The sequence below is a fragment of the Mytilus californianus genome, unplaced genomic scaffold, assembly GCF_021869535.1.
Source record: "Mytilus californianus isolate M0D057914Y unplaced genomic scaffold, xbMytCali1.0.p SCAF_26, whole genome shotgun sequence".
NCBI classification, from domain to species: Eukaryota; Metazoa; Mollusca; class Bivalvia; order Mytilida; family Mytilidae; genus Mytilus; species Mytilus californianus.
In genome coordinates, this window is record NW_026262675.1 from 2567526 (window position 1) to 2595099 (window position 27574).

General features: G+C 31.4%; 1 protein-coding gene and 1 long non-coding RNA gene across 2 annotated transcripts; one reads left to right on the top strand and one right to left on the bottom strand.

The window, feature by feature from the left end:
* On the top strand, positions 1-3575 carry LOC127732683 (uncharacterized). Its single transcript, XR_007996378.1, has 3 exons — positions 1-223; positions 1366-1521; positions 3490-3575. It is a non-coding gene; the product is annotated as an uncharacterized LOC127732683 (long non-coding RNA).
* Positions 2709-26750, bottom strand: LOC127732677 (beclin 1-associated autophagy-related key regulator-like). The gene is made up of 9 exons (XM_052241848.1): positions 26536-26750; positions 23702-23764; positions 23258-23300; positions 17178-17259; positions 15570-15804; positions 14444-14616; positions 12016-12166; positions 8127-8300; positions 2709-6292 (listed from the first exon to the last, which is right to left on the bottom strand). The coding sequence occupies exons 1-9, from the start codon at positions 26736-26738 to the stop codon at positions 6010-6012; spliced, it is 1407 nt and encodes a 468-aa protein (XP_052097808.1). The 5' UTR covers positions 26739-26750; the 3' UTR covers positions 2709-6009.
* Positions 26751-27574: the final 824 nt, after the last annotated feature.

Consider the following 27574-nt stretch of genomic DNA (forward strand, 5'->3'; position numbering starts at 1 on the left):
ATGTTATTAAGCTTGATGAAAGATAACCTAATTTTTCAATGTACGTGAAGATGTTATTCAACGCAACTAAGATCTTTGTGACATTATAAGTAGCTGATTCTAACTTTAGGAATCAAGAAGCAGATGAAAAGCTGTACATTAAAAGCTTAAAAGAACCACTAAAGGAACATCTTAAGAAGAAGATAGAACACGCACGCACAATTGCAAAAGGAATTAGACATCGGTAAGCAAATCATTGTAAAACGCAAAAAAAAATACCATAACTTAATATAAAATTCACCATTACAATTTAATGGATTAGATGAAGAACGAATAAATTGTTTTTTTTTTAATGGTCGGAAATTTACTTGTTTTATTTTTTTTTTTCTGTCTTTTTATATTGAGTCTGCTTCAATGAGATTTGTTCAATCTAGTTTCAATATTGTAAAAATTGTCTGCGTTGTAAATGAACTGCGAAACAGCTTCGTCCTGAGTATCCAGTATGGTGTTAAAATTACCGAACGTCTCGACCTCATCGTATTTGTCATTGAGTATGATAAAAAGATTTTACGCAAATGTAAGTCTGTCAGTTGTCCATCATGGGGCTTTGGATAATCACTGACTTAGTATATACACATTTCCTTTCACAATATAAAGGTGTTTTGCATTTGAGTATACAGGATTTTGTTTAAATATTATCTATAAAACTCAATAAATCTGATTAAAATTTGATCGTTATCGTTCACTTTGCTTCGTTAGATTTGTTTTCCATATATTTTTAAACTTTCAATTTGCTCCGTTACATATGCGTTAGATTTTTTCTATTCATGTTACACTTCTTTTGGTCCGTTAGATTTGTTAATTCACTCATGTTAGACTTTCACTTTGTTCTGTTAGATTGGTTTGCCATTCGTGTTACACTTTCACTTTTCTCTGTTCGATATGTTTGTCACACGTGTTAAACTTTCACTAGTATCCTTGTTGAAATTTTACTCCGAAAAGTCGCAACTACATTTGGTCTTAATTTCTGTTCCTGTTTGACTTTTATTTATAAAAGTTACTGTTACAGAATTTTACTGTATGTTTTACAGAAAAAAGATGCGATTAGAAAAGTAAAAAAAATAGATTTCAAAGGTAATGCTGTGTTGTCGAGATAAATTAATCTGTGTCTAGTATTGAGGTGGTATGAAATCTCCCAAATAATAAAAAAAAAAAACTATAGTTTTTTTTGAATGTCTCGATAAGGGCACCTTATAGTGTATTGTAAATATATCTTAAAATGTATGTTTATTGTGTAAATAAGCACTATACGATATAGTGTCTATATATGTTCTATGTATCAAAATCTTCCTACATTTAAAATGTCAACTTAAACGATGTATTCAGGTATCACGTGACGAAGAATGGGACATCAGCTGAGAAAGCAGAAGCATATTTAAGAACTGTAGAAGCTGTAAGGTGGCATCGTCACAATCGTACTGATTTGTGTCAACTCTTACATGGATTCCATCACTTGCACATACCACATAAAAAATGTCATCCGTAAGTATATGTTATTATTAAATACATACCGGCGAAGCCTAAGAGCACTACATGTAAGCTCTGCGGTCGTTCTGCAATACGTTCCACTAAAAGTTCCCAATTGGTACATTTGCCAATCAGACAACTCTCCACCCGAGACCAAATGACGTAGAAGTTTATCAGACCACCAATTCAAAATCCCTATCTACTCAACCAAATTTTGCAAATTTCACAGCTTTCTAAATTTTTAACTTCCTAGAAACCAGGTATATACTGAATTGTATATGTTTCATCTTTCTACATGCCAATTCACAACCTATGTTTATAGTCTCTAAGGATATAATAACGTTTGGAAGACAAGTATTGCTAAAAATAACCCGCCTGGTTTTCTGGAAATCTCAAATAGTATACTATGGAGCGCATTAATCCTCAATTTTTAATGCAAACTCATGGACAAGTAAATTTTTGCTCAAAATGGTCTACATATATTTCTCTTTCAACTAAAGTTTCATTTCTGCAAATTTGTTGGTTAGTTTAAACAATGACATCAAACGCACTATTTTTTGTCAGGGAAGGGCTACTTTTGGAATGGGTGAATTGGTGGTCTGACACCTTATAGGTCTCCGTAACTTACAGCCATACTCAACAATTCTGATTTTATAACTGGATTTCTTCATCAAAAACCGGGTTAAGGTTCGTCATAACCTTTTTTCAAAATTGGTCGTGTTTCCACCTCAAAATCAAGTTTAATCTGAGTATAACCAAACATGTGCAACGTGTAAAGTTTCAATGCTTGTGTGGACCTAGATACATATAAAAAATATATGTATTTTGTGTTGAAATTGTTGAGGATTTTGAGATTCATTGTTGTAAATATCGTAACTATTATTTCAAATCTTTCCAAAGAAACCATTTTACCAGAGACATATATGTGTATATATATGTATCTGATTTTACCATCCATACAGGATTTTGCTGTGTTATCATCTAAATATAAATGAAATGAAATATAAGTATGGAATAAATATATGGAAAAATTATCTGTGAAAATTTAAAATTATATCTTTAGAACAGTTATACTCAAGTTTGTATGTCATTAGTTTTGCCAATTTGCTTGCCAGTTTGGGCCTTGCTATAAAGTAAGCGTACTATACAATACCAGTGTGATTGACAGGTATGATAATCAACAAAGAAAGACAAAGGCGAGGTTTTGGATTTCTCATTTTTCATGTTAATCTTAAGATACAATTTACCTTACTTTTCATTTGGCTTACACAATTAAGCAGACACATAAAACAAAACAATACACAGACAGTTTTTGACATCAATAATGTTAGATGTTTGACATATTAATGACAAATTTAATTGTTTGACTATTACTTTTGATCTACAGTACACAAAAATTATTCTGTAAATTATCTCTCAAAGATGAATGATTAGGGAAAATTAAAATCCACATTAAAAATGCAAGCCATGGTATCTATTTCTTTTGTAAAATCAGTGCTATATTGATCTGTAATTAATCAATATATTGATCTGTAATTAATCAATAATTAGGTGACTTCTTTTCTTCGTATAAGCTTCCTCTGTTAGGAACACCCCTCTTTTGAGGGTAATGTGGATAAAAAGTCTTTAACTATGTACACACTCCGTGAATATATATACACTTGCTAAAATCTAAAATAGAGTTAAGTTTCTAAGTTGAGTGATAATTGTCAACAGCCATTACACACTTATCAGTTTTAGTCTCGAGTTATGCATCTTGTAGCACATATCTCTTGTGAGCATTTCTAGTTCTTCTATTTTGAGCTTGCTTTCACTAAATATATATGTGAAGTTTGTAAAGTCAATTATAAGGACTGACAATTGAGAGATTTGTTTGAAACAATTACTAGTAGACAAATTGCTGAACTCTATCTTAGAAAATGGAGTATTTGCTACTTATTTTTCATGGATCCATACTCGTACATGTATTCTATTCTTTTTCAGTGAAACAGGAGATAAAGCATGTACAGGAGTAGCAGCAGGAATAAGAAGTGTCTGGGGAGTGAAAACTTACAAGATATATCACTTGTATGCATTATGTCCAGTTCAAAATAGTCCAGATAGCATCAGTACACTTAAGAGGAAAATTGATGCAATTAAAGTTGAAGTAGCTGACGCATGTGGATGCTTGAAACTCAAATGCATAACAAAGAAGAGATAAACTTAAATAAACGTTAAAATCAAATGGAATTTCATGATAACACATTTCATAAAATAATTTTTTGAGATTTTCTTACTTTCTAACAGTGTATAAAAGCAGTTCAGGTCACTTAAGCACATTGACATATCTATAGGTTTCTGATTGAATTTAAGTCTAGACAACAAGATCTAATGAAAAATAAAGCCTGCAAATTAACATCAATTAAATTTGTGTTTTTCTTGAGATTTTTACAAGTATATTGGATGCTTATATAACCTTATCTTATACTGTGGATTCATTTATTTTTCGTGGGTACCAATTTTCGTGGATTGAGGAACACTTGCATTTTCGTGGATATTTGATTTCGTGGTTTTGCCAAATTCTGCATATAACCTTACAGAAAATTTGAACACTTAATTTCGTGGTTCACCTGTACCCACAAAATCCACAGAAATTGGTATCCATTGAATAATAATGAATCCACAGTACTAGTTTTACTAGGCCTTGTGTCGAGTTCAGTTAAAGTGGTCACAGGTTTATCTGTTCCATTTTATATCATGATCTCAAATTGAATGGTTGGAACCACAGGCACTTTTTACTGGATAAAATTTCAGACCATAATATATTTAAACAAAAATATTTATCCATAGGACACCATGCCTCGCTCCCACTGTTACAGTTCCATGTTGAGTGAAACGTGAAATCTGGGTCAAGATCCCAATTTGGTATATCATTTTTTATGCCCCAGCCGCAAGGCGAAGGAGGCATTAAGTGTTACCTTTTACCGTCCTTCGGTTCGTCCCATTTTCGTTCAAAAGCAAGCTAGAGTGGGGGCATTTGTGTCCATAGACAAATTCTTCTTTTATTTTTGAAAACTTCATAACCAACATGTACTAAGAATCATGTTGATGGAACAACCAACCAACTTAAACTTCCAACTTTAACCAACATTAAAATAACACTTTAACCTGATACACACTATTACATGAACCACAAAAGCGTGGTCAAAACCCTAATTTGACATTTACATATTACACAGTTCACTTAATAATGATCATGTGAACTAAGTTTCATGAACATGGTTTTATGTTGATCGCATACTATCTTAATCCAAAACTTTTTCATACCTAAACCTTAACTTTAACCTAATATGAAACAGACAGACAAATGGATGGATGCATGCACAGAAAATTGGAAAACATAATGCCCCTTTAACATAGTTGGAGAGGCATAATAAATTGAAACAGTGCCTATTGTAATCAACAGGGCATTATTACAAGGTCATTATGCTTTTTTTTCCTTTCAAATATTCATACTTGATACTTTTTATACCAATAGAATTGTAATTCAAGCTATATTAACATGAAACATTTTTGCGATTTAAATTTTCTGTGTTCGATGATTATTTATTTGAGTAGAGTGATCCCTGGACGTCAAGAAAATTGATACCCAAAAATAAAAAAATATTCACAGTATATGCCACATCGCCTTAAAGTACTAGTAATACATCTACACACTAAACTTCATATTGATGTAAAACTGTGAACATGGTCCAACACATCGCCTTAAAGTAATGCATCTACACACTAAACTTCATATTGATGTGAAAATGTGAACATGGTCCAACACATCGCCTTATAATGCATCTACACACTAAACTTCATATTGATGTGAAAATATGAACATGGTCTAGCTCTTAGGAAAAAGTTGCACCACAAACACCAATTTTCAGTCTACTATTAATTCAGAAATTATTGCGTGCATTTATTATTGCGATTTTAATTTTTGCGATAATCATATTGAGAAAAATCCTGTTTAATTCATATAAAAAATGTCAAAATGAGAGTTTAAATTATTGTGATTATAACCCTGTCGCATTTTTCACAATAATAAAAACATAGCAATAATTTCTGAATTTACAGTATTTGTAGCTGCTGTGACCTTCAGTATTGACTTACTAATTTCCAAATAAATCTTATTCGCAAAGAGGGGTATTATCAAACTAATAAGGTACTGTATGTGTGGATATGACAAAGTCCATGTACTGCCAAAGCTAGCCCAAAATAATCATTGGAATGAAGAAATGAAATAGGATGTCCAGTGGTTCAGGAAACAAAGAGACAGGGAAGGACAGATAGACAGACACCCCCATAATATATACTGACCACTTGAAAAGGGTTGGGTATAATGACAAAGGTCAGAAACTAAAATGGTGAGGAGGTCTGGGTGCATGAACTTACTTTAGAAAGGTCAGCAACTAAAATGGTTAACACTTTCCATTGCAAAATCAAAAAGACTTTGACTTGTTTAAAAATAAATATATATTATCTCTTATTTGACTTAAATATAGAAAAAACAGAAGCAGCAGCAGAAGAAACAATGCCAATGGCAGATTCTGATTGTCTTCCTGTGTACATCATTGAGGGAACATCAGATGTCATACTATAAAATGTACGTGATGGTATTTCCATATCCGCTAGATCTTCATTCACCTGTTCCCATTCATCCTGATCATTGTCATGGTTCGCTAAAGATTTACATTCCTCTGTAACAGTTACCTCCTCAAACGAATGTAAGAGTTCTTCATTTATTAATACTGGTATACTTCTACAAGAGAGAAAACAAAGGTCAAGTGAATTAGGTTAATAGAAAACAGTTTGATGTAGGGGTAATTTTATATGGACCAATAATCACTTTAGCATCTCCATTTGTATGATACAACATTTTCACCTTAACCAACAACATGAAATATTTGATGTCACAACTGGAGTTGTAGCTGTTATTTGTTCATTTGATAAGACTGTAAAATACTAGGATCTTCTTTTTAGATTAATTTGCATGTACTAACATGCACTAAAACTGAAAAGTCAGCAGTGTGGTTCATAAGATAAATGGGGGGAAAATTTATCTCCTTGATTTAATTGGATTTCAATGGAGGATCAGAAACAGGGACAAGATAAACAAAAGAATAAAACATTGGAAACAAGTTTGGCCCTTAAAATTACGAAAATTTAAATGCTGGTAAAATAAATCTTTTTACAGTATACATTTGACGGCAATTATTTGAGTGATTTGAGAGGAAATACAGGTAAAAAGAGATTCAACTATATACAGGTGTCCCAAAATTTGCCGTCTACTTAAATTTCATCAAAGTTACTCAAATTCAGAGACTTAATCATGAAAGCCTAACTACACTACATAGTAAGGTAGATCTTGCCAAAATGCATTCTTTACAAATAAAGGATACCTTGGATATAAGTAAATGAGACAGCAACCCAAACATACAATAAAAATGGACAACAAAAAATTAACACAAGGTCTTCAATAGTAAAAGGTATCTTATCCATATATCAAGCTCCAGCTCTTAACAGTACATAGTGAGGACAAGTTGTAAATGAATTTTAAGAGATAATAAAAAATTCTACCATCTAAAGTTCAATCCTGATGCTAATGACAACATTGAAAAACCTTACCATTGTCAAAAATTTAAAAGATTAAACCCTTTACAAGTGAGAGTCAATCCCATTGATTTTTTCAATCAAACATTCAATAAGTTAATTCTTTGTGATTCTTTTACATCTTTCTTTTTTTTTATCAAAATTAACTTTATAAATCAACAGTAAACCAAAGTCAGTTAGGTAAAAAGAGATGGACCTAACAAAACATATCCAGTCATTCAATAATTGAATAAACAATAGGTCAGTGTGACCAAATAATTGTATGAACTGTTTACAGATAAAACATCTGACTTAAAGCTGTGTATGCATAGACCTAATCTCAAAGTTTACCAAGGCAGACATCAGGGGTCGGTTTCACAAAAAAACTTACGACTAAGATTGATCGTAAGTCATGAACTATTCAGTAAACTTACGATCAATCTTAGTCGTAAGTTTTTTTGTGAAACCGACTCCAGATCTTGTGAAGAAAATACTGTATATGTTGTATAAGTGGATAACAATCTTTTCAAAACATCTGATTTCAAATTTATACAATACAACCTTATATAAGTATACACATCAATATAAACCTTGCAATAATTTCTGAATTGACAGTAGTTTATTGAAATGGCTATCACATGTTTGTAGTTTTTTATAATTAGCTGCTTATTGATTTTCTGTCAAAATCTTAACACTTGATGATTTAATGTCAAAAGCAGAGTGTTTACTGATAAAGGAACAAGTCTGGGACACCCGAAAATAAATAAACAAGAAGGATGACTTGGAACAGTTATAAATCTTTGGCCAATGTTTTTTTCTCAAAAATGATTATTTTTCACCACAATTCTATTTTTTTGCAAAATGTGAAAATTGTGAATGCCAGCAGAAATCCTGCTTATAAATAACAGACTTTTGTTGAAATATCTTTTCCTTTATTTTCATATGTTTTATATGATAAAGTTGTGTGAATGACCAATTTTTCTAAGGTTTTCCATTATTCTTACCTGCCAAAAGTAGGACACTGTAATAAGTAAAGTAGATTTTGTAAGGTATTCTTGGTATCTAACTGATGATATTCCTGAACACCTTGTGAAAAACACAGATACAAAATATTCTGGTTTAATCTTGCCACATCATTCTTAAAATGCTTTTCTGTCATTTCACCACCACAGAACACACTGTAAATGAAAGAAATAAGAAATAACAATATGTGTATCTTTCAAAAGTAGACTTTTTTTTTAATGTATCCATAAATATATTTGTTTAAAAAAATGCAGAGGAACCTTGTGTCTTGCATGCCATTGCTGTTATCAGTGTACATTTGTTATACTCACTGAGAAAAAACTATGTCCATACATCAGTAAATAAAATGCTTCGCTGGGGCGCAGCTTGATACGACCGCAGAGGTCGAACCCTGAACAGTTGGGGCAAGTATGGACACAACATTCAAGCTTGATACAGCTCTGAATTTGGATTGTTATTAAATATTTGACACAGCATAGGTTTCTGACACAGAAAGAATGTGGTCTAAGAACTTGAATTTTTTTAATTTACCTATTATGGTCCAATGTCCAAAATCAAAATACATGGTTAGATTCAGCATATCAAAGAACCCCATATTTTCAATTTTTGTTGAAATCAAACAAAGTTTAATTTTGGACCCCAACTTGGACAAACTTGAAAACTGGGCCCATAATCAAAAATCTAAACACATGTTTAGATTCAGCATATCAAAGAACCCCAATAATTCAATTTTTGCTAAAATCAAACTAAGTTTAATTTTGGACCCTTTGGACCTTAATGTAGACCAATTTAAAAAACGGGACTTAAAATTAAAAATCTAAATACACGGTTAGATTTGGAATATCAAAGAACCCCAATATTTCAATTTTTGATGAAATCAAACAAAGTTTAATTTTGGACCCTTTTGACCTCAATATGAACCAATTTGATAGCGGGGCCCATAAATAAAAAATCTAAATTCATGGTTAGATTCAGCATATCAAAGAACCCCATATATTCAATTTTTGTTGAAATCAAAAAAAGTTTAATTTTGGACCCCAACTTGGACCAACTTGAAAACTGGGCCCATAATCAAAAATCTAAACACATGTTTAGATTTAGCATATCAAAGAACCCTAAGAATTCAATTTTTGTTAAAATCAAACTAAGTTTAATTTTGGACCCTTTGGACCTCAATGAAGACCAATTTTAAAAAATGGGACCCAAATTAAAAATCTAAAAACACGGTTAGATTATGCATATTAAAGAACCCCAATAATTCAATTTTTGATGAAATCAAACAAAGTTTAATTTTAGACCCTTTTGACCTCAATATGAACCAATTTGATAGCGGGGCCCACAAATAAAAAATCTAAATACATGGTTAGATTCAGCATATCAAAGAACCTCATATATTCAATTTTTGTTGAAATCAAACAAAGTTTAATTTTGGACCCCAATTTGGACCAACTTGAAAACTGGGCCCATAATCAAAAATCTAAATACATGTTTAGATTCAGCATATCAAAGAACCCCATATATTCAATTTTTGTTGAAATCAAACAAAGTTTAAATACTGGACCCTATCTTGGACCAACTTGAAAACTGGGCCCATAATCAAAAATCTAAACACATGTTTAGATTCAGCATATCAAAGAACCCAAAGAATTCAATTTTTGTTAAAATCAAACTAAGTTTAATTTTGGACCCTTTGGACCTTAATGTAGACCAATTTAAAAAACAGGACCCAAAATTAAAAATCTAAATACACGGTTAGATTTGGAATATCAAAGAACCCCAATAATTCAATTTTAGATGAAATCAAACAAAGTTTAATTTTGGACCCTTTTGACCTCAATATGAACCAATTTGATAACGGGGTCCACAAATAAAAAATCTAAATACATGGTTAGATTCAGCATATCAAAGAACCCCATATATTCAATTTTTGTTGAAATCAAACAAAGTTTAATTTTGGACCCCAATTTGGACCAACTTGAAAACTAGGCCAAAAATCAAAAATCTAAATACATGTTTAGATTCAGCATATCAAAGAACCTCATATATTCAATTTTTGCTAAAATCAAACAAAGTTTAATTTTGGACCCTTTGGACCTTAATGTAGACCAATTTGAAAACTGGACCCAAAATTAAAAATCTAAATACACTGTTAGATTCGGCATAACAAATAAATAAATGTGATCAAAGATTTTACAAATCTAATGCGCCATACTGTGCAATTAAAGATTACTTCTTGAAATTTTTCAATATTTGAAATTTGAAAAAAAAATATTTGAAGAATAATTCTTTTTAATTTCTGAAATCTGAAATGAGAAAAAATTGACCCCCCACAATTTCTTTTTATCCCCCCCCCCTTTTTTCCCCAAAAAAATTCTTTCCCTCAAGATATGGTCATAATCTCAATTCAAATTTCCAATGGAGTTGGCAACCATAATTACCCATTTAAATTTACCATAGTGCTAACTTAATCTATTTTATAATAGAATTAAAAATATAGTGTCAAATCTTTCATATGGATTTTTTTGTAAAAAAAAAAGATGCAACATTTGCAGATATTTTTACTGGTCTTCCTTTATAAATATGTATTTCTTTAAACATAATTTAAAAGCAGTGTAAGGGAAGTAACCAAAACGTTGTATTTGGATTACCTCCCTTACACTGTTTTAAATTATCTTTATTGTTCATTAACCATTACTTTATACATAATTTAAAAGCAGTGTAAGGGAGATAATTTCAATGATGTATTTGATTTATCTCCCTTACACTGCTTTAAATTATGTTTTGTAATAAAGTATTTGTCCATTAACCAGGACAACCTTGTTTTTCCCCCTTTTTTGCCCCTAATTCCTTAACGGTTTGAGCCATAACCCCCCAAAGCAAATCCTAACCATCCCTTTGTGGTATGGAAACTTGTAGTATAATTTCAGAGAGATCCATACACCGTTCCACAGTTATGGTCTGGAAACTAGAAAATGCTTATTTTTGGCCCCTAATTCCTTAAATGTTGGTACCATAACCCCCAAAATCAATCCCAACCTTCCTTTTGTGGTATTTAACCTCATGGTCAAATTTCAAAAAGATCCATTCACTTAAACTAAAGTTAGAGTGCGAAAACCAATGTGTCTTCGGACGACAACGCCAGACGACGATGACGACACCAACGTCATACCAATAGACGACCACAAATTTTTTTTGCGGTCGTATAAAAACATAAGAATGAATCAGAACAAAATTGAAATGTTGCTCAGGGTACTACTTGCTTTTGATTATGAGAAAGCTTCTGTCCAAGTTTAATCAAATTCAAGGTTTAACAAAGTTATTCAAAATTAATAACTTTTGTAACCAGACTGTATTTTAATATTGACTGTCAAAAAAAAAAGTCCATTCATTTGTAAAATATGGAAAAATGGGGAAAAAATTAAATTTTACTCTAGATGTTAAGATATCTTGATCATAAAGAAGTTTCTGTAAAAGCTTCCTGAAATTCCAAAAAGGTTTGAAATAGGTTTTTTTTTCGACTCTAGACTGTATTTTAAGTATTAACTTTAAAAAAGTCCATCCTTCAGTAAATTACTGAAAAAAAATTTCTTCAGATGATATTTCTTGATCATGAAACCTTTCTGTCCAAGTTTCATTAAATGCATGTTTGACTTAGTTATTGATGTCTTAATAAATTCAACTGCTGACAAAATGAAAATTATTGGGTTCTCGCATGGTCAATGACATATGACATATGAAATATATCAGTTTTAGATAACAGTCATTATAACCTATCCACAAACAAAATAGTATTACCCATCATGCATCATTACTGAGGAATAGACCTAATCCCCTGAGTAAATGCTGTGACCATGATGACTCAAAACTTGCCTGTAATTTTGTTTCCATGGTAAATTTACATCAAGAATGTAAGATAAAACAGCCAGGAGTTGACTAGTTAATGATAAACCTCCACTTATAGTGTGGCCTGGGTTCTGTAAACTGTTGTCTGGATTTCCACCATTTTCTCTACTTGTAGCAACTGGAAAAAAAGATTAAATGGAACTAGGGAAAAAATATATATAAAAAGTTTAATATCCTGACCTAATTCATGGGTAGAGAAGGAGTAACTATAGGGGAACATCACTAATGACCCTTTAGTTGATCTTCTTACTGCAATATAAACTAATTTATTAAATTGTATCAACAGCTACAAATCTAGGTGAACAAATTGGGAAACCAATACATGTATATAGTATGATACGTTATTAACATGAGGCACTTGACAAACTAATAAGAATTTTAAATTTGTTTTATACACTTTTTTATGTTTATAATAGAGTATCAACTTTTTTGTTTAAATTGTAAAAAGTCTTATAACAACAACACTTAAGGGACTGCTGCAGAAAATTTATTTATCAACATGTTTCAGTGCCTAGGGCACCATCATCAGGATACAAATAATAAAAGAAAGAGAAGTATCTGAGTCTGATAGGTATAAGTCTTGTTCAAGGATGCTGATTGATGGTCTTTGTAGTCTAGATCTTGAAGTGGAAGGTTGCTGGTCTTCATAGGGTGATTTACCTGCTACTATTCTAAATGTTGGGGTTTTCCCATTCCATTCCTTTTTTTGGACGGCTTCAAAGGGGGTCTCCATTTTTCTACGGCTTTTGCCATTTCCCGTGGATTGTGTTGAATACTGTTGTAATCTTCTATAGCTGTCCAAAAAAAGGAATGGAATGGGAAAACCCCAACATTTAGAATAGTAGCAGGTAAATCACCCTATGAAGACCAGCAACCTTCCACTTCAAGACTACAAAGACCATCAAGCAGCATCCTTGAACAAGACTTATACCTATCAGACTCAGATACTTCTCTTTCAAAGAATACACCGCAATACACAACAAATGAATATGGTTACGTTATGGACCTAACCAAGGAAGATTACATTGACCTCACAACAAGCAGCAGCGATGTAACAATTTGTCTAGATGAGCTACCAGAACAATTATGGGACAGACACGTTTTTGTACATTCAATTTATAACATTTTCAGCTAAGGCAATAATAACATAGACTCAATACATGAACAATTTTATTTTGTTTTACTTTCATTTTCATGTTGACAATCTATTTATATTTTTTCTATTCATACTTTCACTTTCACTTCCTCTTTCATAACTACCACTATACTATGACGTAGTCTTTAGACAACCCGATTTTATACTTAAGCATGCTCAAAGTATTAATTGTATCCTGATGACGGTGCCCTAGGCACCGAAACATGTCGATAAATAAATTTTCTGCAGCAGTCCCTAAAGTGTAGTTGTTATAAGACTTTTTACATTTTATGTGCTTTATCATAACGACCCTTCATACCCGAGATATCCACTTCAGGGACTCTACCTTACTACAGAATTACCAGGGGTTGGTTCACTTTCGTTTGTAATTTTTTGTTTAAAGTAGTCTGATTTAACAAAAAAGTTATGAGAATGACTCAGATAAAGTTTTTGAAAGAACAATAAAACTAGAAGCTCCAAGGAGCCTGTATCTCTCATCTGGCATTTTTACATGATCATCTTGCTGATCATTTTTGGTGGACCAAGTTTTGTCTGTCCATTATCGTTTTAAAGATAAGCAAAAATGAAAAAAAGGATTAGAATTGTGATTTATGTGCATAAGTTCAAGAATAAGGGGTCAATTGACAATTTCATTCCTATTGACTACTTTGCAGATCTTGTGCTGCTTATCATTTTTGCTTCAAAAGTTAAATTCTATCAATAATAGTTTTAGAGATATTAGGTACACAATAAAATTGGTAAAAAATAAAAATTTAAAGAGGCTTTAGCTGTCAAATTCATGTTCACAGATTCGACTCAAATTCTCATATTTGATTTATAACATACTAAAACGTCTATCCAAATTACAAAGAGTTCCAAAGAAACAATTAACAATACATGAACTCAAAAAAAATCAAGCAGCATTTCCTGTGTATTTTAGACTAGAGGCCATCTAATTCACCATCTAGATTATCTCCACATAATTCCGATGGTCATATGAACTAATGTAAACATAAATAAAAATACACAGACAAGCATGTGCAATCGTATAATGACAATTTTTCTATGTCTAGGTCTGTTTGATTTCATGTCATTGATTAAAAAAATATGTAATATGACCTAGACAAGGTTGTATTAGAAGAACCAGAAGAATAAAAAGAAGAAACACTACTAAAACATTATGTCTTCCTTTGTCAAAGGGAGACATAATTATCTCCCCTCCTCTATAATAAAGCCTCAGACACCAAGTATGGAACATACCCCATAAATTATAAGGTGAATAATCTCCACTACTGGGTAAGGTTGGTACAATTATACGGTAATTGCCATCTTCCAGACTATTTGTATATGCCCATTTCCCACTAATGTATGTCATATGACTTGCATCTCTAATAGCACTCACTGTACTAACTGCCATGTTGGCTTCCAAAGCACTGAAATGAAAACAAAATATCAGTAGGATGAACTGTAATGGTACTGTGATTCATTATAAATAATTAACATTACATATTTCAATTTTAAATGGAATAAGATTACAATAAAGTCATCAAAGATACATGAGCTGAGTGGGATAGAAATCGACCTTATGCAAATAAATATCAATACATCAAAAAATCTCTATAGAAAGTCTGTGACTGTTTGAAAATTGAACTGTTATAAGAAAATCTACAAACAGACAAAATTCATCTTTTATTTCGTATTTGAATGTTCCAAAATCAATCAAAGTCTTATACATGCACATGTATATGTGCACTTGCATAAGGTCGATTTCTATCCGACACAGCTCACATGATAAATGCAGACTTTTTACAAGTATCACTACAAGCATTGTTGGAGTTTCATCGTCTCCTCCTGCCGCCATATATTCAAAGGACTAGAAATCTGTGAAAAAGAGTTCATTCTGGCCAGTGATCACTATATTCTCATGTGTTCTTGATGTTTTTATTCTATATTCAACAACCATCAAAAAAGGCTTTTTAGGTTGAAATGTTGGAGTGACATTTCTGTCTTTTAGATTCTATTGTTTGGCGGTTTCAAGTTTTAGTGTTTTTACCATTTATGTTTGGGTGATTGTACCTTTGACTAGTTCAATTTTTATATTTCATTCTTGTAATCACTTTGCATCTTTTGTTTTGTTACATTTAATTTATTAGTGATTTTTTTATTTATTATAATTACTTCACTTCCATGTGCTTCCAGTCAGGAATCACAGATTTGCAAGTGACAATGTGTGCATAGAAATAGCTTATTGATCTTATTGACTCAAATGATTTCCTCATTTGGAATTCATGTTGTTGACATTGTTTTTAAATTTATATTTGACATTTAATTTCAACTGATAAATTCCTATCTAAATTCAGTATACATGTACCATGTTTGTATTTACCTTGGTAGGGTAACTTCTTCAACAGAAAAAATATATTTCTGTAAAACACCTATATGAAACAGTCGAATGTCTGCCAATGTATCTATTTGGAACTTAATATTCTCATTCTTATCACTAATTTCCTGATATTTTTGTTTTATAAATTTCTGAATAAGAATTTTCTTTTCTTTATGAGTTTTTGATTTGACACTTTTATTTGCATTGATTCTTCTCATATTTTCTAACTGCTGTCTATCTGAAAATGAAGAAAACAAATTATTGTATAAATTAGGAATTAGAAAAAAATGTAACTTTGAAGATGTTTATACCGGAAGCTGTTTTTGGTGATTTTTTGTGTGTACATGTTTGATCATAACCCTATATAACCCTACATATACTTGAAATCTTATTACATTTTTTTTTGTACCAGTTACAAGGCACTTTGTAGAAATCAACATTGTTTTGAATCTGTAGTCCACAAACACAACAATGAAGTTAGTTGCCTTTGATGTTGGTATAACAGTGTCCTAAAACTATGACAATGTCATTTTATAGATTACATTTTTCCAAGCACTTCAAACATTTAATGAATACTAGTGACAGTTTGACATGCCTTCATGAACTGATGTATTATAACAGCATATGGAATCAACAGAAAATGTTTTTACAAGCCTAACTTAACCTATTACCAATAGAACAAATCCAAAAATATTGGGTTTTTTTTTTAAATTTCTTTCCATGCAATTTTTAATCTTTTGAATGTAAATAAAGTAGGAATGTCAAAAAACCATTTACATAACTAACATAAGTATCTGGGACAAGGAATTACACACCATAATAAATAGCTCATTACCTACAAGTACTAATTAAGTAAAAAAATAATTTAATCAATATAATTTAACGAACACCTATTTAAACATTATAACAAGAAAAAACCATATCAAACAATAGTATTTGGTAATAGTTAAAAAAAACAAATTTTGTTTATAAAGGCGTAAGGACGTGTTTTATTTACTAGTATGATTAACCAGTGAATAATTTTCAGAAAGAGTTTCTCAAGAAGATCAATTTTATATAAAGAAGACAGCAATATTCTAACAGGAAACCGATTAGTCGAGTATTGTTTTGGTATTCCATACTTGGTACTATCGAGCTATACTCGAATACTCAAGTACTCATTGACATCCCTAAAAAAAAGTCATCTTGGATGGTACCCAGTTATGAGATTGTTCAAAAAGTTAAAATATCGTCTATTTTTTTTTTTTGCATAAAATTCTAAATTTTTATTTCACTTCTTAAAATTTTCCAAATCCATAAAACCAATTTAGTTGGGACTAAACTCTAAATATCAATAAATAAATCATGAAAGCTCAAATTCTAACTTGACTGAGTTTTAGTCACTTAAATCTCCTGATGCATACACATAAACTTTTTCGATAAAAGTTTCAATCATTTGTAAAAAAAAATATTCAATTCCCTGTTAAAATGCTTAGTGGTTATCTAAAAGTTGGATAAGTTACAATTTCAATTGTTATTAAAAAGTTACACTACTATATCTATGTTTAGATTTGTCAAATTTATGATTATTTTGTCAGATTAGTACAAATACTAATACTTAATGTATCTTACCTTTAACCATCATTTCTTTGGCAGTTTGTAAAGCAATTTTTAGCAAGTCTATCTTTCTATGACATTCATTTATTTCTTGAAGCTGTGGGAAAATCAAAATATGAAAGTGATAGCAGCAATAATAGCATTTAACATGCTCCAGTACAATGAGGCATGAGTACAACCAAGCAATGCAAATGTAATAAGGAGCTGCGCCATGAACGTATGATACGCCCATCGCTTTTTCAAAGAATAAAGTTCCATAACTCCTCAATGTCAAATCAGAAATTTTTATAGATATAAACCTGTCTACAAAGTTTCATGAAAACTGCTCAACGCACTTTAGAGTTATAGTCAGAAAACTTGAAAATCCCCCCTTTTTTATGAATAAAATCCTTAACTCAGAAACGTAAAATCCAAAATTTATAAAATTCATAAAGGGAGCTTACGTCAATAAATATAAATCTGTCAACAAAGTTTCATGAAAACTGCTCAAAGCTTTTTTGAGTAATAGTCCGAAAACTGGAAAATCCCCCTTTTTTAATGATAAATTCAACTCCATAACTCAGAAACGTAAAATCTAAAATTTATAAAAATCAAAAGGGGCTTACGTCAATAGATATAAACAATTCATCAAATTTTCATGCAAATTGGTTCAAGCGTTAATGAGTTATTGTCCGACATGTTGACCACGAACAACGGTATACCATAATACGTCTCGTGAACGGGGGTATAAAAACTATAGGAGCATCTCAATTAATAAGATACTCTAACATTGAACATATTACTCAAACATAGTTTATGAATGTCAGTGTTATATGGTGTTGTAAGTTTTGGTACTTTTGTTGTTTTGTGTTAAAAATTTTAGTTTCTTGTCGTTCCATGTTAATTTTTTTTTTTGACTTCTTGCTCTTTGGCATTTACCAGTATTTTTTAGCATTTTATGTAAGGTATCAATTTTTTTTGTATTTTCTATTCTTGCTCTATGGCATTAACCAGGAGGATTTAGCATAATTTTAGAAAAATAAGGTGTTTATGTTTTAGCATTATTGCTCATCAGTATTTATGTTTTATCATTATTGCTCTTCGGTATTTAAGTTTTAGCATTATTGCTCTTCAGTATTTATGTTTTATCATTATTGCTCTTCAGTATTTATGTTTCTCTCAGGTGTTTGTTTAAGCATTATTTTTCCTAGGTGTTTGTGTTTTAGCATTATTTCTCATAGGTGTGTATGCTTAATCATTATTGTTCTTAGGTCTTTATGTTTTCGCTCTTCAATATTTTTGTCTTATCAATTATTGGTGTAAGGTTACATCTTCTTTCTTTGGTCTATGGTGGGAAAGTTGTCTCATTGGCATTTATACAAAATGTTTTTTCAATGGTTTTTATTTATGCTTTAATGATTGTTGATACTCAAATTCAATGGCAAATATTTCAACCCAATTCAGGACTTGAACAAATTAACAATTAATACAATAGCCTGAATAGGTACATTCTACATTTAGCAAGGAAGGTCAACCAGAATAAAGGGTTGAAATTTGGACAGTCACTGTTGGATATGGGCAAAATTGACCTGCAATAGGAAACATATAGGCCCCACAGTTCTGGCAAGAGTTTTTTAACATGCAGAGAGCATAGCACTCACTCTACGAGGCTGTATATTTATCCATCCCACGCAGACTACCCACATTACTGAGGATTTTACTGCCGGACAGGAGAAGTTCAGGAATTACCATATTTCTATACCCAAGTTAACCCTCAGGATCTATTCTTGTTAAATGCCATCTAATGCTTTCTGTATTCTTGCTCAATGGCATTATTTGCTTTGATAGTTTTGCTCTTTGATTTTATAAAGCTACCAGGTAAATTAGTTAATATAATTTATATCAAGAATCATCCAGCATTGTACTGAGATTGACTGCAGCTGTATCATAATATTCAATCCTTCATCCTTGAATTTTATTCTGTAGTGAACCCTTAGAAAAGTGTTTGTTGTGAAGGCAAAAACATATTTAAATAGTCAAACAAAGATGAAATTCTATTGTTAGTGCATGTAATAATAATTTGAAATTCAAAATTAATGACTGATAAAACCAAAATAGTTTCACATATAATGTGTATGCTAGTTACTCTTTTAAATCCTTTTTTTTTTTGCCTTTGAATTGAAAAATTAAAAGTAAATGTAAAACAAATAACCCTTAAAAGTAAGAAAAAAAAACAATAAATGGAAAATGTGTCCCCATGGACACAGATGATGCCCCCACTTGCATACATCATTATAAAGGGACATAACTCAAAAACAATAAAAGTGACGTTACCCAAATTTGTACTAGATCTGAGTTTTGTGGTAATAAGTATTGTGTATAGATTTCATAATTTTTGGTTGGGGCAAACTTAAGTTACAGAACGGAAACTAAAAATTTTGCAATTTTTCGATTTATAAAGGGGCATAGCTTGATAATGGTTAAGTGACGCCAATAAAATTCAACTTGATCTGTGTTTTGTGGTAATGAGCATTGTGTATAAGTTTCATAACATTTGGTTGAGGTAACTTAAGTTAGAGAACGGATACTAAAAATTTTGCATTTTTTTTCCCCATTTATAAAGGAGCATAACTCGAGAATGGTTAAAGTGACGCCACCAAAATTCAAATTTGATCTGTATTTTGTGGTAATAAGCATTGTGTATAAATTTCATAACATTTGGTAGAGGCAAACTCAAGTTAGAGAACGGAAACAATTTTAGGACATACGTACAGACGGACAAGGGTAAAACTTAATGCCCCCTCTGCTACGTCGGGGGCATTACCAAGAAGCTCTCAAGAGCCTGAATCGCTCACCTGTATTTCAGAGGAGAAGATTTTTAAATGTTAGCAAACTTGATGAACAAATTGTGTAAAATTGTCTTTAAAGGGCAATAACTCCTTAAGGGGTCAATTGACAATTTTGGTCATAGTAACTTTTTTGTAGATCTTACTTTCCTGAACATTATTCCTGCTTACAGTTTACATATATCTATAGTAATATTCAAAATAATAACAAAAAACTGCAAAATTTTGTTAAAACTACCAATTCGGTGGCAGCAACCCAACAATGAGTTGTTCGATTCGTCTGAAAATTTCAGGGCAGATAGATCTTGACCAATTAAACAATTTTACCCCATATCACATTTGCTCTAAAAGATTTAGTTTTTGAGATATAAGCCAAAAACTGCATTTGACCCTTATGTTCTATTTTTAGCCATGGCGGCCATGTTTGTCGATGGATCAAAACTTCGGATACAATTTATAAACAAGATACCCTAAGGAACATTTAGTTAAAGTTTGAAGGTAATTGGCCCAAGTGTTTCAGAGGAGAAGATTTTTAAATGTTAGCAAACTTGATGAACAAATTGTGTAAAATTGTCTTTAAAGGGCAATAACTCCTTAAGGGGTCAATTGACCATTATGGTCATATTAATTTTTTTGTAGATCTTACTTTGCTGAACATTATTGCTGCTTACAGTTTATATATATCTATAATAATATTCAAAATAATAACAAATAAAATGCTCCGCAGGGCGCAGCTTGATACGACCGCAGAGGGTGAACCCTGAACAGTTGGGGCAAGTATGGACACAACATTCAAGCTTGATACAGCTCTGAATTTGGATTGTGATTAAACATTTGACACAGCATAGGTTTCTGACACAGAATGAATGTGGTCTAAGAACTTAAAAATTTTAAATTGGACATTCACCCTTTTATGGTCCAATATCCAAAATCTAAATACATGGTTAGATTCAGCATATCAAAGAACCCCAAGAATTCAATTTTTGATGAAATCAAACAAAGTTTAATTTTGGACCCTTTTGACCTCAATGTGGACAAAGTTGATAACGAGGCCCAAAAATCAAAAATCTAAATACATGGTTAGATTCAGCATATCAAAGAACCCCATATATTCAATTTTTGTTGAAATCAAACAAAGTTTAATTTTGGACCCCGAAATGGACCAACTTGAAAACTGGGCCCATAATCAAAAATCTAAATACATGTTTAGATTCAGCATATCAAAGAACCCTAAAAATTCAATTTTTGTTAAAATCAATTTAAGTTTAATTTTGGACCCTTTGGACCTTAATGTAGACCAATTTGAAAACGGAACCAAAAATTAAGAATCTAAATACACTGTTAGATTCGGCATATCAAAGAACCCCAATAATTCAATTTTTGATGAAATCAAAAAGTTAAATTTTGGACCCTTTGGACCTCAATGTGGACCAATTTAAAAACGGGGCCCAAAATCCAAAAACTTAATACACGGTTAGATTCAGCATATTAAAGACCCCAAGAATTCAAGAATAAAACCCCATTGAAATTGATCAAGAAATAAGCAATTTATACGAAGTATCTTCTTTTGCACAATACTGTGCAATTGAATATTTCTTGCTATTGCGCAATACTGTACAATTGACAATTTCTTGCTATTGCGCAATATTGTGCTATTGGATATTTCTTGCTATTGTGCAATACTGTGCAATTGAAGATTTCTTGCTATTGTGCAATACTGTGCAATTGAAGATTTCTTGCTATTGTGCAATACTGTGCAATTGAAAATTTCTTGCTATTGCACAATACTTATTATATAATAATTTACACATCCTGTTTGGTGTGTATCTCCTACCATATCATTATAATTTGCTTTTAAATATAAATCAGAAATAACCATTTTAAAATGGAAAATTTTAAAAGAAAAAAAAAAGGAAAAAAAGAAAAAAAAAAGAAAAAAAAAAATCCCCCCCCCCCAAATTCTTTGAACCCCCTTATGATTCATCACCCCCAAACTCAATCCCAGCCTTCCCTTTGTGGTATGGTACCTTGCAGTACAATTTCAGAGAGATCCATACACTTGAACACAAGTTATTGTCTGGAACTAGAAAAATGCTTATTTTTGGCCCCTTTTTGGCCCCCAATTCCTAAACGTTTCGGGCAATTACCCCCAAACTCAATTCCAGCTTTCCCTTTGTGATATGGAACCTTGTAGTACAATTTCAGAAATATCCAAACACTTACACACAAGTTATTGTCATGAAACTAGAAAAATGCTTGTTTTTTGCCCCTTTTTTGGCCCCTAATTCCTAAAATTTTGAGGCAATTACCCCCAAAATCAATTACAGCCTTCCCTTTGTGATATGGAACCTTGTGGTACAATGTCAGAGAGATCCATACACTTACACACAAGTTATTGTCTGGAAGTTACAAAAATGCTTATTTTTGGCCCCTAATTCCTTAACTGTTGGTACCATAACCCCCAAAATCAATCCCAACCTTCCTTTCGAGGTATTGAACCTTATGGTAAAATTTCATAGAGATCCATTCACTTAAACTAAAGTAAGGGTGCGAAAACCAATGTGTCTTCGGACGACGCTGGACGAAGACGACGACGCCAACGTCATCCCAATATACGACCAAAAAATTTTTAATTTTTGCAGTGGTATAAAAACTGCAAAATTTTGTTAAAACTACCAATTCGGTGGCAGCAACCCAACAATGGGTTGTTCGATTCGTCTGAAAATTTCAGAGCTTATAAATCTTGACCAATTGAACAATTTTACCCCCATGTCAGATTTGCTCTAAAAGCTTTAGTTTTTGAGATATAAGCCAAAAACTGCATTTGACCCCTATGTTCTATTTTTAGCCATGGCGGCCATGTTTGTCGATGGATCAAAACTTCGGATACAATTTATAAACTAGATACCCTAAGGAAAATTTATTTAAAGTTTGAAGGTATTTGGCCCAGTAGTTTTAGAGGAGAAGATTTTTGAAATAGTTTACGACGACGACAGACGACGACGGACGCCAAGTGATGGCATAAGCTCACATGGGGCCAAAAAAGGGCCCCGGTGAGCTAAAAAAACAAATAATAAACTATAGACACATGATAGACAGAAGAATAATTTACAAACAATGAAAATGATGTAATGTATTTATCTTTCAAGAGTACATTTCACTGGGTAAAAAACTGTTCCACCGAATAACATTGGCTAATACATGGTATTTTCATAACAGAACATAACTACACAGGAATGGACATTATGTTCATTAGAAAATATTACTTACCCTTATATCTGTTTGAAGCATAGGTTCTACTTTTTCCTGACATCTAAAACAAGAATCCACATTTATAGAAATAATCATATTGTTAAATAAGTGTAAAGTTGAAAATGACAACAGATGCTCGTTAACTGAACATTTATTGATCGAAAATAAAAATAAATGCCATAATTATATGGTCTGTCTTGTATATATTTAGTTTAACATTTCCCAGGAAATAAAACTTTTTCCAAAAGTTACTATTTTTAGTAACAGTGACCTTGAACTTTGACCCCAAGATCAATAGGTTTCTTCTAAATTGCTATTCTTCATCTTAAAAAAATAGGGTGGTGTCACATGAGTGAATAAGAACCCAACTGTCAATAACTAAACAGCTCTTAATAGAACAAAGAAAGATAGTTAACATGGTTTTAGCTATCATCAGTGGTATTGGTGAATGTAAACACTTACTTTTCAAGGGTTTTATTTCTCTCTATCTTCAAAAAATCAAGTTTATATAGTAATTCAGTGTATCTGAAAAAATAAATTACATAATAATATAGAAATGAGGTATTATTTAAAATCATAGCCAAATTGAAAATAAAAATTTATCAAGTTTATGTCAGTGAATAAACATAATTCCGGTGGAGGCCATTTGTTTCATTTTGTAAGCAAGCATACTCATAAATAGCTGCCTAATTGTAACTTTTATGGTTCGTATGATGTTTTCAGATTTGTGCATATCTACGGTCTGCAACTTTTCAAAAAAATATCACAAGGACAATATTAAGAGGTACAGTTCCGCAACAAACTTATACTTAAGGATGTCAAAATAAAAAGTACTGTCCATTCAATGTTTTCTCTGAAATTGTAGTACTTGCCATCTATGGCATTTCCTTAGCATTACCTGAAATTGTGATATAAATTTTGTAGCAGGGATGACACTTAATAATAATCCATGAAGTCTGTAACATTGTAGCCAAAGATCATAATTTGCATGTCAATGTCCTATAAAATTAAAATAAGATCAGGGTCTGTATTCTCTTTTAAATAAAAGAACAGAGTTCCAATGTCCCCCGTGTTGCACATATTTTATCTTCCAAAGGGCAATAACTAAAAAAAAAACACTTTTATTTTTCTATAAAACAATTCAAAAATGTCTTAGAGAAATGAAGGCTTCAGAGCAAATGCATTGCGATTTCCTTTACACTGAATTTTTCCAAAATATTTGATCAGCATTTATTTTCGAAAGTGTCAAAGACATTGCTGATATAAACCTACGATATAAGTTTCATAAAATTCTGGCAAGAATTGTACACATGAGAGTGCTAACAATGCAATTTTCCATATAATCAATATTTCCAAGGGACATAGCTCTTTTAAAAATTATTGATCATCAACAAAGAAAAGATTTTTTGTTCAATACAAAACACTAAAAGACTGCAATATAAAAAGACCACTCAGCCAGTTGTTATTCTAAGGTACATTTTGTACCAAATGCTTAATATATGGCATCTCAGAAATAAACATAACAAGAGTTCATCTTTTTTTTAAATAATTGCTAAATATTGCCAAAAATCTGATAAAAGCCATTACATTTTCACCATCTGAAGTACATGTGTATCACTCAGTTTTTCAAATTCTAAATATAATTTAAAATACATTTTATCCCTTTTTGTAAAACCATTAGTAGAAATTTAGTCAGAACATCATATGTTCCAATAAAATGTTAACAGTCTCTCAACATGCAAAATCTTCATGAAATTCAGGGTAAAGAGTCGCTGAATTCCAAAGAGTAGTAAGAAAATCAATATACTAATGATTAAAAAATCTTTCAATTTAAGTTTTCTAAATTTTGTATTTGGGCTTAAATTCATTGTGTTTATTCTTTTTCTCATGTTTTTTTCCTAAAACATCATAATGAGGAAGATAATTTCCTGCAAGTTTCTTTTTTGATTACAATGTACATCATAAAGAGCATACAATTTTTCGGCAATTTTGTATATCTGATTACCAACATGTAATATGAGGTGCGTGTTACATGAACATGTGAAAGAGGTCGAATATTATGTTTGTTTACATACAGTCAGGGGTATTACTTGTACAAGTAATCTGTATTTACTTGAAGAAGTAAAAAAAATACTTATATAAGTTAATTATAATGTTTGAATAATCTCCCCTTAATTTTCTCAAAAATTCACTTGTATAAGTAAATTTTTTTTACAATCCCACAAAAATTCTCAACTTTTGAGATGTAAAAACAAGCCTTTAATGATTTTTCCCAGTTTAGCTCATAATTTTTGGTTAGAGTTCAATGTTTCATCTCATTAATTCAACAAAGAAACTGATTGCACAAGGCCTTCAAAAATTGCTCCTTGGGGGGCTTGTAAATGAGCAGTGTTCTGAAGATAACAGACAAATGAGATTTTCATATTCCATGAAATTACACTTAAATGATTAGTTAAGACATCTGCAAAGGACAGACAATTTAAAATTCTATTAGAACAAAGAAGTCCTAAGAATTCAAGAAAAAAAGATAGGATGACTTTTTCACTTATATAAGTAAAAAAAAATCTGAATGTCTAAGGGACATAACTAAGCCAATTTTTTTTTACCTATACAAGTAAATAAAATACACTTGTATAAGTATCGTACAAATTTACTTATATAAGTATATTAATATTACTTCTTCAACTAAATAAAAATTACTTGTACAAGTAGTACCCCTGACTGACATAAAAACAAAAAAAATAGCGCTGATTCAACATACCAACTAAAAGACACATGTAGGAAATAAAACAGAATGAGTTTTAGGGAAAACTAATAATCATTTCCTTAGTAATAACAGAGACATATATTCACGTGTATATATGTCTCTGTTATTACTAACATATGTGTATATATATGTCTCTGGTAATAAGAATCAGTTTTTATGAATTCAATTTTGAAAAAAAGACTGTTTTACATAACTAGCTAACAGACTTCATCCACTTTGACATGTCACACCTGCAGCTGCCCAATACTAAATGGAGGGTCTAAAAACCAGTGAAACTAAAACTTCACCTTTTCACTAGTTTTAATAACTTCACTATGTGAAATTATGTCCTTGTTTAGCAATCAATTTTGGATATCTGTGAAAATACGTTCTAGTTCCCAAAAACTTGGTACATAAACAACAGATTAATTATTTCATACACATTAATAAAATATTCGACTCCTGTACTAATACCCACATGTGTGATGATTTTGTATTCATATGGAGGAAATATATATACAAAATGTACATGTCAACTACTTGTTAATACCTCTGGCACACCGTGGCTTTTGAGTGAATAAAGAGTCCTTGCTTCACACATGATTTACAATAATATTTTCTTTTTGTACCGTCGCATAAAGGACAGCGTTCTACTGCTACTGTTAATCCAGTGGAACTTTCTATTGAAGAAGTACATAAAAATTCTGTAGGTGCCAGATTTTCACTTTCAGTGCCTGACGATTCCATTACCATCGGCTCTTCTTTAGTTTTTACTTATTTGTGGAAGTTGTGATCCGATATCTTCCGAAGTTGGGTGATGCTAATTTATGACGACAGGTACGCACATGGTTATTCTTATGTCAATAAAACTGAACATAGATGAGTTCTTTTAAGTCAAATGTTTAACTTTGTAATATAAAATTTTGATTTACATTAATATTTTTTAAATGTTTTTATTGAATGAATTTGTTGAATGTTCCAGATAGTCTTTCAATAGCATTGGTTTGTTTTTCCCCAGACGGATATAAATAACAACTAAGCATTCGAGCACACCTGTATATTCATGCCACGTGCGCACATAGCGCGATGATAGTAACGGTGGCTCGCTGTATCAATAACCGTGTATTATATACCTCTGTCATGGGTTGAATCCATCTACATCAATTCACCGAATACTTCTTAGCTTCGATATTTTGAAAATTATAAGAAGGCACATGCTAGGAAGACTGAAATCTGAACATAAATAACAATAAATTTCAAACAAAAATTTGTATAGATAAAAGATGAAATTCACATTTATTTATTTATTTTAGCAATTTGCTTCCTGAGACTTGGAATATTACCGACTTTTGACAGGTTACCTACTCTGTAGGACATCCTGGTACTCGGTCAATTAAGAGCAACCAAAAGAAGTAAAATCAAACACATAATCGGTGCAATTAAGGGGAAAGTTTACTGTTTTCCGATGATTTAGTAGTATATAGAAAACATAAAACAGTTAATTTTCCCAAAAAAATTACCGAATGAAAGCTTGATTTTACTTCTTTACGTTGCTCTTACTTAACTGAGTACCAGGATGTCCTACCACA

Coding starts and splice junctions, on each gene's coding strand:
- LOC127732677 (XM_052241848.1), bottom strand. CDS start 26,738: ATGGTAATGGAATCGTCAGGCACTGAAAGTGAAAATCTGGCACCTACA. Junction 8,301..12,015: donor CCATGGAAACAAAATTACAG/GCAAGTTTTGAG, acceptor TTTCATTTACAG/TGTGTTCTGTGGTGGTGAAA. Junction 6,293..8,126: donor CAGTGTCCTACTTTTGGCAG/GTAAGAATAATG, acceptor TCTCTCTTGTAG/AAGTATACCAGTATTAATAA.